Genomic DNA, 13,906 nt, shown 5'->3' on the forward strand with positions numbered 1-13,906 from the left:
TATATATATATATATATATATATATATATATATATATATACTTAAATATTTATTATATATTTTATTGAAAAAGTAAAAAACTTATTGAAAAAGTAAAGAACTTACATTATTAAAAATTTAATACTAAAAAAAAAGATAAACTTATGAATATAATAACTATAACAACATAAATTTCAAAATTAATTATATATATATATATTTCCATTAATATCAATTCGAAAAATAGCTATAAGTAAGAGTTATCTACAAAGTAAGAGAAAAAAAATTCTGTAATAGAAATCATAGAAAATAGAAAAGTGCACAAAGATATGAAATTGAGAAGAATGCTCCAAAACCTTTAAAATTTTTTAAGACAATTTTGTCAGACAAAAAAATCATAATTACATTTTCATATATTTCTAGTATCTTATATATATAATTTATTTTTATGATAAAGGATTTGATTAATTTTTTTTTCATCTTCCTCTTTTTCGAAATAAATTTTTCCACACATATTAAAAATCATAATAATTTATTATTATTGATTTTCTAAATAAAGTTGAAAGAAGCAGACAGAATAATTTGCTGGCATACGTTTCCTAAAGTTTGGTTTGTGACAGAACTTTATTTTTTGAAATTTTCTGAAACATTTTAAAACAAAAAATGAGAGCGTTACGAGTGATGAGTGTAGGTTTTGGATGTAATTGTGAGAAGAAGGGAGGGCAACGTGAATTGCAAGTTTCCGTAAATATATAACCGCAGGGGTTGGGACATATAAATTGCAGAGAGTGAGAAAGCAGAGAGGCAGAAAGAGAAAGGTTTGTCACCCACCTGAGGAAAAAAGAAATTAACTTTTTTTTTTATAAAATGGAAAAGAAAAATGAAAGTTGGAAAAAAAATAATTTTTTCCTTAGGGTTTGACTGTGAATTGCGACATCGCGTGTGGCCCAAACAGTGGAATCACCGAATCCGTCAAGTTCGGTCCTCTGCAGGGAAAGATCTGTCCCCAATTGCCCGAAAGTTGCGGATTCTAGAGAGAGAAAGTGGGTGTCAGTAGCAGCAGCTAGAGAGAGAATATTAGATTTTTTTGAACGTTGGGATCGGAGGGAAAAATGTGGTTTTCTTCACATTTGGAGGGATTCTGAGATTCTGCCATTTCTGGGTATCTTTGTTTTATACAAAGTTTGAAGCTTTAATTATTTTTGTTGCTTGATCAGTTGGTGTGATCTGAATTTGGTGATTTTTGCAGGTGGTGAATTCTGGGGTGGTTGCATGCAATCTGGCGGCGGCCCCGGTGGTGGGCCGGGCCGGAATCCGGCGGGACGGGCGGCATCGACGTCGTCAGCGGGTGCCTCGCCGTCTTCTTCGTCATCGGCGGCGTCACACTTGGAGTCATTGCAGCAGCAGCAACAACAACAGCAGATAGGTTCTAGGCAGGTGCGGATTCTGATAGGTTTAGCTAAATTTCTGTGAAAATTTGGTTGAATTGTTTGTTTTTTACTAGTGATGGGAAGTCTACTACCTGCTTGTGCTGCTAATTCGAATTTTGGAACACATGGGAGTGTGAAAAAATGGGTTGTGATGGAATTTGCATTTAATGCACTTGGTGTTGGGGTTTAGTTAGTTGGTTGAGTTTGTGTTTTTTTTTCCTTTTTCTTCCCCGATTCATTTTCAAGGCATTCAAGGAGCATCATATGGAAACTGATGGAATCATTGAATCCGGAGAAATGATTGGTGCAGTTTTCTGCTGTTGATGTTTGTCTACTCCAATCTAGCTTCCTTTTCATCCTATGCCAGCATGCACTCGTCTGTTGACTTTTAATTTTTTTGCTAATTGGTCTTTGCCTTTATTTTTTGTTATGTTTTTTTTGGGTGTGTGATGTTGAATTATAGGAAACATTGACTATTCTGCATGTCTGTTTTTTTTTTCTGCACTTTGCTACGGTATTTCCTTTTCGAGGTTGATGGTGATTGATACTGAATCATCAGGGTAATAAAATTTGGGGTTTATATTATTGTTTTATGGACCCCTCTTTTGCCTTTCTAATTCTCTTTTCAGGTGCCATTGTTGAAATTCATATTCACTATTTACTACTCCGGATTATGAATTTTCCCCTCGTTCTGTTCCTTGAGTAAATTGTACATGACAATTATTACTTACGGATTTTAACAGTTACAACTTGCTAAAAGGTGTTTCTGATGATTGATAATGAAGCATAATGATAATAAAACTCAGGGTTTATGTTCTGGTCTAATGAACACTATTTTTTGACTTTCGAACTCTCTTCAGGTGCTATTATTGAAATTTATGAACGATGAATTACTCCGTTGGATTATGAATTCTCCCTTTGGTCTTTCTTTATGTGTTGAGTAAATGCTTTGAGTGTTAAGACATTGATTAATTGTGGATTGTAACCAAACAAGCTACAGTTGCAACTTGTTAAAAGGTTCTGTATTAACTTCTGTGTATTGTCAGTTTGTATTAACTGTTTCGCTGCCTCTCTGATCTGTTTCTTCTGTCATTATACATGTCTGATTAATAATGAATTTTAACTATACAAGCTTCAGTGTTAACTTGCTAAAAGGTGTTGGTGATGATTGATAATGAAGCATCAATAAAACTTGGGATTTATCTTCTGGCTAATGAACTCCTTTGGACTTTCTAATTATCTTCAGGTGCTATTGTAGATTTATGCATATTGATTTACTGTGGATTACGAATTCTCCCTGTAGTCTTTCTTTATGTGTTGAGTAAACGATTGAGTAAACGATATAAGTTTAAAGACATTGATTAATTATGGATTGTAAATAAATAATCTACAGTCGCAACTAGCTAAAAGGTGTTGTTTTGTCATCTTCTACATACTGGATTATGAATTCTCCCAGTCTCTTTAACTGTTGAGTAAATGCCGTAACTGTAAAGAAATGATTAATTGCGTATTGTAACTACATAAACTATAGTTGCAACTAGCAAGTGTTATTTCGTCAACTTCTCCTTATTTTCAATTTGTATTAACTGTTCTTACTGTCTCTCTGTTCTGGTACGTACGTCTATATTATCAAAAGAGGAAGGCTAAATAATTGGTATCATCTGCATCTTGTCGAGTTATAATTTTTTATGAAATGCAGTCTTAATGGAGAAATCATCGATGTATCATCATCTTTCTCAAAATTGCATGATCATTAATACATGACTGATTTTCTTTATGATTTATGGTAATGGTACTTCAGAATATGTGATAACTTAAAGTATGATTTCATTTTTAATTTCATGATAGTTACTTCGGTGTATAGGTCAAAGTTGTTTTTTCTGTAATTCATGTTAATAGCAGCCTGCATAAATCTCCATGAAATTTCCATCACACCTTTTTAGATATGAAGTTAAAAGTGGGGTGTTGGGAACTAATTCATCATATGCTTTACTGTGAAAAGTGTGTACCTGCATGTGTGTCTTGACATCAATGAAATTCAGATTGGGATCTTACAACAAGTATTATTGTTATTATGGCAATTATGCTTTTTTTGGGTAACCTTTTATCATTTGTCTTATGGAATAATGTCCTTTACTCAACCTTGTACATGTGCAGTCATTTCAACAGCAGCTGCTTAGAAAACCTGAAGGGAATGAAGCGTTTTTGGCATATCAAGCAGGTCTTCAAGGAATATATGGGAGTAACAATTTCCCATCTAGTTCCATGCAACTGCCTCAACAGTCTCGGAAATTTGTTGATCTAGCTCAGCATGGATCCAACCAGGGTCAAGGTGTTGAGCAGCAAATGCTAAATCCTGCACAAGCAGCATACTTTCAATATGCCCTGCAGGCTTCACAACAAAAGTCTGCTTTGGCAATGCAGCAACCTAAAATGGGAATGCTGGGCTCTTCATCTGTAAAGGATCAGGACATGCGAATGGGAAATCTGAAAATGCAGGAGCTTATGTCCATGCAGGCAGTAAATCATGCCCAAGCATCATCGTCTAGAAATTCATCTGACCATTTTAATCATGGGGAAAAACGGGTAGAGCAAGGGCAGCAGCTAGCACCTGCTAGAAAGAGTGAAGGAAATCCTTCAAGTCAGGGACCAGCTGTTGGAAATATAGTACCTGGAAACATTATAAGACCTGTGCAAGCTCTGGCAAATCAACAGAACATCTCAAACACTATGAACAACCAGATTGCAATGTCTGCTCAATTGCGGGCTGTGCAGGCATGGGCACATGAACAAAATATTGATATGTCACATCCTGCAAATGCTCAGTTAATGGCTCAGCTTATTCCATTGATGCAATCAAGGATGGTTCAACAACCGAAGGTAAATGATACTAACTCAGGTGCACAGTCATCACCTGTCCCTGTTTCAAACCAGCAGGTTACTTCTCCAGCAGTGGCAAGTGAAAGTTCAGCACGTGCTAATTCATCTGGCGATGTGTCTGCACAGTCAGGTTCTGGGAAAGGCAGGCAGATGGCTCCACCCAACCATTTGAGCCCACCAATTAGTGCTGGTATAGCCAGTACCTCTAGTGACATGACTGTGCAGCAATTCAGTCTTCATAGCAGAGACACTCAAGGATCTTTGAAGCAATCAGTTCTAACTGGAAATGGAATGCATCCACAGCAGACCTCAGCAAACATGAACAATGGTGCAGATCATCCTCTGAATGCGAAAGCATCATCATCTTGTCCAGAACCTGCAAAAATGCAGTACATCAGGCAATTAAACCAATCTGCTTCTCAGGGTGGAGGTTTGTCAAATGAAGGTGGATCAGGAAATTACACCAAAACTCAAGCGGGGCCATCTCAGACACCTCAACAAAGAAATGGTTTCACCAAACAACAGCTTCATGTTCTTAAGGCACAAATACTAGCATTTCGGCGTCTGAAGGTTTAATATCTTCTTTCCTTCATTCTGTTTGCTGCTTGGTTTATGTGTTTTTGTGCTCTTTATGTACACCTTGTGAAATGCAAATGAACTGCATAATATTTAATGAAGATTGTGCTCTCTGATTTAGTTTTCCTGTTTTTTATAGAAAGGAGAAGGTGCACTTCCCCAAGAACTTCTTCGGTCCATCAATCCACCACCTCTTGATTTGCAAGTGCAGCAGCCAATTCATTCTGGAGGAGCACAAAATCAAGAGAGATCTGCTGGAAATATTGTGGCTGAACAGCCAAGGCAGAATGAGGCCAATGCCAAAGATTCACAGCATATGCCATCCATTAGTGGAAAGATCTCTTCAAAGAAGGAAGCCTTTATGAGAGATGAGAGCAATCCTGTAACAGCAGTTCATATGCAGGCCACGTCTCCTGTGATAAAGGAATCTGCTGGAAGGGAAGAGCAGCAGTCTGTTGTATGCTCTGCTAAGTCTGATCAGGAAAATCAACATGGAATTAACAGAACGTCTGTTAGAAACGAGTTAGTATTAGACAAGGGAAAAGCTGTTGCTACTCCCCAGTCTTCTGTAGCTGATACAGTGCAACCTAATAAACCTTCTCAGGCGAGCACTGTTGCCCAAGCAAAGGATATGGCTTCCACCGGAAAATACCATGGACCCCTATTTGATTTTCCTTTCTTCACCAGGAAACATGATTCCTTTGGGTCATCAATGATGCTCAACAACAACAACAATTTGTCTCTGGCATATGATGTGAAAGAACTTCTGTTTGAGGAAGGCATGGAGGTCATTACCAAGAGAAAGACAGAGAATATAAGGAAGATTGAAGGTTTGCTTGCAGTAAACTTAGACAGGAAAAGAATTAGGCCAGATCTTGTGTTAAAGTTGCAAATTGAAGGAAAAAAGCTTCGTCTTTTAGATCTTCAGGCACGTTTAAGGGACGAGATTGATCAACAGCAACAAGAGATAATGGCAATGCCGGATAGGCCATATCGGAAGTTTGTTAGACTGTGTGAACGTCAGCGTATGGAACTTGCTAGACAAGTTCAGGCATCTCAGAGAGCTTTAAGGGAGAAGCAACTGAAATCTATATTTCAGTGGCGCAAGAAGCTTCTTGAAACACATTGGGCCATTCGTGATGCCCGTACTGCTCGCAACAGGGGAGTGGCTAAATATCATGAAAGGATGTTAAAAGAGTTCTCAAAACGTAAGGATGATGACAGAAATAAAAGGATGGAAGCCTTGAAAAACAATGATGTTGACAGATATAGGGAGATGTTGCTGGAGCAGCAGACTAACATCCAAGGGGATGCTGCGGAGAGATATGCTGTCCTCTCAACTTTTTTAACCCAGACTGAAGAGTATCTCCATAAATTAGGAAGTAAGATAACAACTGCTAAGAATCAACAGGAAGTGGAGGAGGCTGCCAAAGCTGCTGCAGCTGCTGCACGATTGCAGGCATGGTTCATCAATCTCCTCTCATTAAAATAAAATAAAATCCAGTGGCCTGGGAGAACCTTTATTTTTGTGTTCCTGTGTTTCTTTAGTTTGTACAATTAGTTTGTGGTGTCTGTTTTTTTTATGTATTTTAATGTACTTTTCATATTGTTTGAAGTGCTCTATTAATCATTCATCGCATTATACATTTTATGGCTAAAGGGTCTTTCCGAAGAAGAAGTCAGAGCCGCAGCAGCTTGTGCTGGAGAAGAAGTGATGATTAGAAATCGTTTTATGGAGATGAACGCCCCTAAGGACAGTTCCTCTGTCAACAAGTAAGTGTTACTCATTTTTTTTTGTGTACTTTGAGTTTTTGTGCTTTTGGCATAATGAAACTTGAGGTCAGGTGTATTTTTACAGCTTGATGCTATCTCAAAATGTGCCAACTGTCTAATTGTAACATTTATTGTAATTGTAACTCTTTGATATTGTTTATCCAAGTTATGATTTTTGTACATTGGTTGGTTGTATAATAATACATCTGATTCCTGATGCTTACCATTTTTTGCCACATGCCAGGTATTACAGCCTTGCTCATGCAGTGAGTGAGAAGGTTGTACGTCAACCATCAATGTTGCGTGCTGGAACACTTAGAGACTATCAGTTGGTAGGTTGCTAAGTTTGTTGAAATTGTCTCTAATTGCTTATTTTCTTTTGGACTAAGCTTTTAAGTATTTGACATGTTATATTTGAAGGTTGGTTTGCAATGGATGCTTTCCTTGTATAACAACAAATTAAATGGAATTTTGGCAGATGAGATGGGTCTTGGAAAAACTGTGCAGGTTAGTATTATGATTTCCTGTGGTATTAAAACCTGAACAAAATCTCTGATGTTCTTTCAATATGAGGGATTTTACAATTCATATTCAAGTTTGTTGCATTATGTGAAGTTGATGTATAAAGAATACTCCTTTTATTTTCATGATATTTGCTGTGATGGTTATATGAACCTCTTGAAAACAAGTAGTTTTTCTCTGTCCAGGTTATGGCATTAATTGCCTATTTGATGGAGTTTAAAGGAAACTATGGCCCACATCTTATAATAGTCCCAAATGCTGTTATGGTTAACTGGAAGGTGATCTTTCCACTCTTTCATTTCAGTGATATTTTTTTTGTTATCAAGTGTCCCTTCTAATCACAAAAACTTTTGTCCACTATGCAGAGTGAGTTGCATACTTGGTTACCATCTGTGTCATGCATTTTTTATGCTGGAGGGAAGGATTACCGGTCAAAGTTATATTCACAAGTAAGTGTGCCAGTGCTCATTAATTTATGGGTAATTTAATGTTCATTGCTGAATTTCCTTATGTTATATGAGCAGGAGATTATGGCTATGAAATTTAATGTCCTGGTGACTACTTATGAGTTCATCATGTATGATCGGTCGAGGCTTTCAAAAATTGACTGGAAGTATATAATAATCGATGAAGCACAGAGAATGAAGGATAGGGAATCAGTTCTAGCTCGTGATCTTGATAGATATCGTTGTCAAAGACGCCTGCTTCTGACAGGAACACCTTTACAGGTCTAATTTGCTATGATACAAATGCATAGTTACTGTAATTTTCCTGTGTACTCATAATGTCTATTATGACCCAATTCAAGCAAATTTCACGATTCTTGAAGTTTGCACATTTGTTGTACAAGCTTGTTCTGCCCTTCGTAATTATTGGGGATGTTAAAACATTCATGTGCCTTCAACTAATAGCTTTAGCTTTGGGAAGTCTCTTTCCTTGGAACATGTATTATATCCTTTATGGCCAATTGGTCATAAGTTCAGACTTGGGCCACTCCATTCTTCTAAATAAAATTTCAGCACAAGTTGGAGTTGACATTTACCTTAGGTCTTTTTTGTGAGGGGGAGCGTTAAAAGATGATAAAATTATTCATATGCTTTTTTACCTATCAGTTTAAACTTTTAGGAGTAGTGTTTGTCAGTAGCAGAATTTTATACGTTCTTTTAACAATTTAAAATATTTATGATGGCAAAGGCACTTATAAGCTGTTGCTTGGTGAATACTGTTGGGTCATTTAACTGGCCTCTGCCATGAATTAAGAGTTTTTCACAGCTCTTAACCTTTGCTTAGACTATTTTGAGATACGTTTTTTGTTATATGTTTATATGAATGGCTTTAATTGGTAAATTCCTTTTCAAGAGGAGCCAAATTACCTGATGAGGCTAGATTCAGATCTAACAGATGACAAATCCTTGTCTTGCCAAGCTGGGGTTTGGGTCTAGTAGCACCTTATCAAGACTTTTTTTTTTTGGATCAAAACTTGAATGTTGTTAATTTGGTAACAGCTGAAATCTTGACTTGGGTACCTTGTGTTGTATCCACAACCTTTGGTCAAGTATATGTCATTATTCTAGCCATGGTCATTTTGTTGTTGCTGAAATTTGGTCAAGTATACGTCATTATTCTAGCCATGGTCATTTTGTTGTTGCTGGAATTTAGTCAATGTCCTCTTACTAATAATTCATGTCTTGCTTCAATAAATACATGTTATTATATTGACTCATGTTCTATATGTTAACTTCATTTAGATGTCTTTAATGATCATCAATTGATAAATCATTTAGATACATGCTGCATTACAAATCTTGATAAAAAAATTTAATTATGTAAATTTCTCTGCAGAATGATTTGAAAGAACTGTGGTCGCTTTTAAATTTACTTCTTCCAGAGGTTTTTGACAACAAGAAAGCCTTTAATGATTGGTTCTCAAAGCCATTTCAAAAGGAAGGTTCCACTCAAAATACAGAAGATGACTGGCTTGAGACTGAGAAAAAAGTTATCATTATCCATCGACTTCATCAAATTCTTGAGCCTTTCATGCTCAGGCGTCGTGTTGAAGAAGTTGAGGGTTCACTACCACCAAAGGTTTGATTTGGACTCTTCCCTGACCTTTTACTCTTATTGGTGTTACAATCCTAATCTCTGTGCTGCATTGTAGGTCTCTATAGTTTTACGGTGTAAGATGTCAGCTGTGCAGAGTGCCATTTATGACTGGGTCAAATCAACGGGTACCCTTCGACTTGATCCCGAGGGTGAGGAATCTAAGATTCAAAAGAATCCACTCTACCAGGCAAAAGAGTACAAGACTTTAAATAACAGATGCATGGAGTTGCGGAAAACTTGTAATCATCCATGTCTTAATTACCCATTATTTAATGACTTATCTACAAATTTAATTGTAAAATCTTGTGGGAAATTGTGGATCCTGGATAGGATCCTTATAAAGCTTCAAAGAACTGGTCATCGAGTTTTGCTGTTCAGTACCATGACAAAACTTCTAGACATATTGGAAGATTACTTGAATCTGCGAAGGTTTGTGTATAGAAGAATTGATGGGACTACTAATTTGGATGACCGTGAATCAGCTATAATGGACTTTAATAGCCCTGATTCAGACTGTTTCATCTTCTTGCTTAGCATTCGAGCTGCTGGGAGAGGCCTTAACCTTCAGTCTGCTGACACAGTTGTTATTTATGATCCTGATCCTAACCCGAAAAATGAGGAGCAGGCTGTGGCCAGAGCTCATCGTATTGGACAGAAAAGAGAAGTCAGAGTTATCTACATGGAGGCTGTTGTTGACAAAATCTCTAGCCATCAGAAGGAGGATGAACTGAGAAGTGGAGGCACTGTCGATATGGAGGATGAATTTGTGGGTAAGGATCGTTATATAGGATCAGTTGAGAGCCTCATAAGGAACAATATTCAACAATACAAGATAGATATGGCCGATGAGGTTATCAATGCTGGACGTTTTGATCAAAGGACAACACATGAAGAGAGGCGTTTGACTTTAGAGACATTGTTACATGATGAAGAAAGGTATCAAGAAAATGTCCACAATGTTCCTTCTCTTCAGGAGGTAAATCGCATGATTGCCAGGAGTGATGAGGAAGTGGAGTTGTTTGATCAAATGGATGAAGAACTGGATTGGCCTGAGGAGATGATGCAACATGATGAGGTGCCTCAGTGGCTTCGAGCCAATACAAGAGAAGTGAATGCTGCTATTGCTTCTTTGTCTAAAAGACCATCAAAGAACATTTTATTGGGTGGTAGTGTTGGTGTGGACAGTGAGGTGGGCTCAGAAAGGAGAAGGGGACGGCCCAAGGGAAAAAAACATCCTAATTATAAAGAGTTGGAAGATGAAAATGGAGAATATTCTGAAGCAAGCTCTGAAGACAGAAATGAGTATTCTGCACAAGAAGGGGAGATTGGAGAGTTTGAAGATGATGTTTATAGTGGAGCTGATGGACATCAATTGGAAGAGGATGGTTTAACTTCTGATGCTGGATATGAAATTGCTCGTTCTTCAGAAAATGCTAGGCATAATCATGTGGCTGAAGAGGCTGGTTCCTCAGGATCATCCTCTGACAATCAAAGATTGGTGCAAACAGTTTCACCTTCAGTTTCTGCTCAGAAATTTGGTTCTCTCTCCGCATTGGATGCCAGGCCAAGCTCCATTTCAAAAATTATGGTACGTGGACTTTCTTTTGTATTTTGATTATTTTATTATTTTGTTTGGGGCTTCTTTGTCATATGTTTCATTTTGATTAAATATCTTTTGATAACTTTTGCAAGGGAGACGACTTGGAAGAAGGGGAAATTGCAGTATCAGGTGATTCTCACATTGATCATCAACAATCAGGAAGTTGGATTCATGAACGAGATGAGGGGGAAGATGAACAAGTTTTGCAGAAACCCAAGATTAAGCGCAAGCGTAGTCTTCGTGTTCGTCCCCGCCAAGCTGTGGAAAGGCTTGAGGACAAGTCTGGCAGTGAGATGAAATCTCTTCAACGGGGAGAATCATCTCTTTTGGCAGACTATAAATATCAAATGCAAACAAGGATTGATACGGAATCAAAATCATTTGTAGACAACAATGCCGGCAAGCATGATAAGAATGCAACATCATTAAAAAACAAGCAAAAGTTACCTTCAAGGAAAGCAGCTAATACATCCAAATTACATGGGTCACCTCAGTCTAATCGTTTGAATTGCTCATCTGGTCCTTCTGATGATGGTGAACACCCTAGAGAAAGTTGGGAGGGGAAGCCTCTAAATTCAAATGGATCTTCAGTTCATGGCAGTAGGACGACTGAGATAATCCAAAGAGGAGTATGTCATTATGCGACTAATGTTAACTTATTTCCTGCCATGGTTGTTTGTTTTTCATACTTCACTGCATGTTACACGGACTGCAAGAGGGAACCATTATTAATCTGAAGCTTAATTAGAATAAAATATTAATTTAATTTTCTGTTGGCTATGGAACTTCATCTAAACACGTTAAATAAACCATGTTGGAGATTTTTCTTGTAGGTTTCTAATGTAAAATATATGACGTCACAACTTGTTCACATGCAGTGCAAGAATGTAATTAGCAAGCTCCAAAGGAAAATAGACAAGGAAGGCCATCAGATTGTACCTTTGCTAACAGATTTATGGAAGAGGATTGAGAATTCTGGGTATGCGGGTGGATCTGGGAGTAGTCTGTTGGATTTACGGAAGATTGACCAGCGGATTGATAGAATGGATTACACCGGAGTAATGGAGCTCGTGTTTGATGTACAGTTTATGTTGAGGGGTTCAATGCATTTCTATGGATATTCATATGAGGTGAGATTTCTTATCCGTGTTAATTATACAAAGTGAAGGAAACAAAATCTGACTAAACAGTATTTGGAAAATTTATGTATATATATATATATATACTATATACACACACACACATATATATATATATATATGTGTGTGTGTGTGTGTGTGTGTGCAGCTCTGATTTTCCGTTCACAATTCAAAGGACCTGAAATTAATATAGACTAGGATTGTTCATACGATCTCCATTTTTGTAACTGTTAAAAAGTTCTGAATGATCATTATTTGCAGGTGAGATCTGAAGCAAGGAAGGTTCATGATCTATTCTTTGATATCCTGAAAATTGCGTTCCCAAATACAGATTTTGGAGAAGCAAGAAGTGCAATTTCTTTCTCCAGCCAAATTCCTGCCGGGACCACCGCATCTCCAAGGCAAGTGACAGTTGGCCCCAGCAAAAGGCACAGAGCGACCAATGATGTGGAAACCGATCCAATCCCTTCACAGAAGTTGGCAGCTTCTAATGGCGAAAGCAGCAGGTTCAAAGGTCATTTGAAGGAGTCAAAAACTGGAAGTGGTAGCAGCAGTGCACGTGAGCAACCTCAGCAGGATAATCCTCCAATGCTCACTCATCCAGGTCAGTTGGTTGTGTGCAAGAAGAAAAGAAATGACAGAGAAAAGACATTGGGGAAGGGAAGGAGTGGATCAGCATGTCCTGTTTCTCCACCTTGTGCTATAAGAAGTCCAGGATCAGGTTCAACCCCAAAGGATGGTAGATGGGGTAGTCAACCATCTCAACACTCAAATGGGTCTGCTGGGTCAGTTGGTTGGGCAAACCCTGTAAAGCGTTTGAGAACAGATTCTGGGAAGAGGAGACCAAGCCATATGTAGATTTTTAAGGAGACAAAAGATGGTAGGTTTATTGGTACTAGTTTTTTCAGGAACAGCTTTAGTTAGCCCATACTCTCTGTTAATATAGAGTTAGTTCTTCAATTGTATTCTATAGCTACCTCAATCAATGCCTTAAATTACAATGCTCAACAGTTTTTTTTCTTTGGATATCTGCATCTTGCAGGTGACGCTTCTCTTTAGATACCCCATCATGAATGTCTTGTATAGTAACATCTTGGTTCATAGTATGCCATACAAGGATCAATCTCCACAAGCTACACTTACTCTTCCCAATCATTATGTCTTATATCAAATTCGTAAACTAGTAACTTTTTACTTGTTTCTAAGCTGGGGAAGACAACAAAACAAATTAGATTGGAGAAATTTTGTTGGTGTTTTTGAGCTAAAAATGTCTTATAGGGGATGTTGATATCAAATTTTCAGTCGTATTACTCTAGTCATTTTTAAGTTGGCCAATATCTTAGTTTAGAAAGAAAGTATGTATAGGATCCTTATTATATCATGAAATCTGATGTGATTCAAGTTAGAAAACATTTATACTTTGAAGTCAAACTTATACATATTGGTATTTCACCCAACCGATAACACCGTTTCTATAATGATATTCAAAATCTGTTCTAAGGTGTTGGACTTTGTGTCATCATTTCGCTTAATCTCATACTAGAGAAGTCCAATACTCAACGTTATGAGGTGTATTAAATAATTCTTAGAGTAATTTTAAATTATAATATATCAGTAGGTATAAATTTTATCTTACATATTAATTTTGTAAAGTTAAGTTACACAAAAATCTATTTTCCTACGGCTCTTTAGACATAAAACTATACGGATTAATTGATTAAAATGCCTAACTTAACATTTTTCATTATATAAGGACAAATATGGATGAACCGTAATTTGAAATGAAAATATATCAAATTAACAAAAGAAAGATAAACAACACCCGACAAAATATTATAAAAGGATAAAATATTTTGTAAAAACTTAAAGAATTATAAATATGACTTTAAAAAAATTTCTTCAAA

General features: G+C 37.0%; 1 protein-coding gene across 1 annotated transcript; it reads left to right on the top strand.

Moving 5' to 3' along the window:
* The first annotated feature begins 760 nt into the window (after positions 1-760).
* On the top strand, positions 761-13,028 carry LOC124827366 (chromatin remodeling ATPase BRAHMA-like). The gene is made up of 15 exons (XM_047300397.2): positions 761-1,141; positions 1,229-1,416; positions 3,567-4,859; positions 5,005-6,324; positions 6,526-6,638; positions 6,883-6,970; positions 7,059-7,145; positions 7,346-7,438; positions 7,526-7,609; positions 7,685-7,888; positions 9,003-9,245; positions 9,319-10,851; positions 10,956-11,492; positions 11,742-11,993; positions 12,264-13,028. The coding sequence occupies exons 2-15, from the start codon at positions 1,252-1,254 to the stop codon at positions 12,858-12,860; spliced, it is 6,609 nt and encodes a 2,202-aa protein (XP_047156353.1). The 5' UTR covers positions 761-1,141; positions 1,229-1,251; the 3' UTR covers positions 12,861-13,028.
* The last annotated feature ends 878 nt before the right edge of the window (positions 13,029-13,906 follow it).

Source organism: Vigna umbellata, chromosome 4, assembly GCF_029865625.1.
Source record: "Vigna umbellata cultivar VRB3 chromosome 4, Vumbellata_1.0, whole genome shotgun sequence".
NCBI lineage: Eukaryota > Viridiplantae > Streptophyta > Magnoliopsida > Fabales > Fabaceae > Vigna > Vigna umbellata.

Bases quoted from the DNA above. Each gene is read 5' to 3' on its own strand.
- LOC124827366 (XM_047300397.2), top strand. From the start codon at position 1,252: ATGCAATCTGGCGGCGGCCCCGGTGGTGGGCCGGGCCGGAATCCGGCG. The intron at 6,639-6,882 runs GTAAGTGTTACT...GCCACATGCCAG, and splicing joins GACAGTTCCTCTGTCAACAA to GTATTACAGCCTTGCTCATG. The intron at 7,146-7,345 runs GTTAGTATTATG...TTCTCTGTCCAG, and splicing joins GTCTTGGAAAAACTGTGCAG to GTTATGGCATTAATTGCCTA.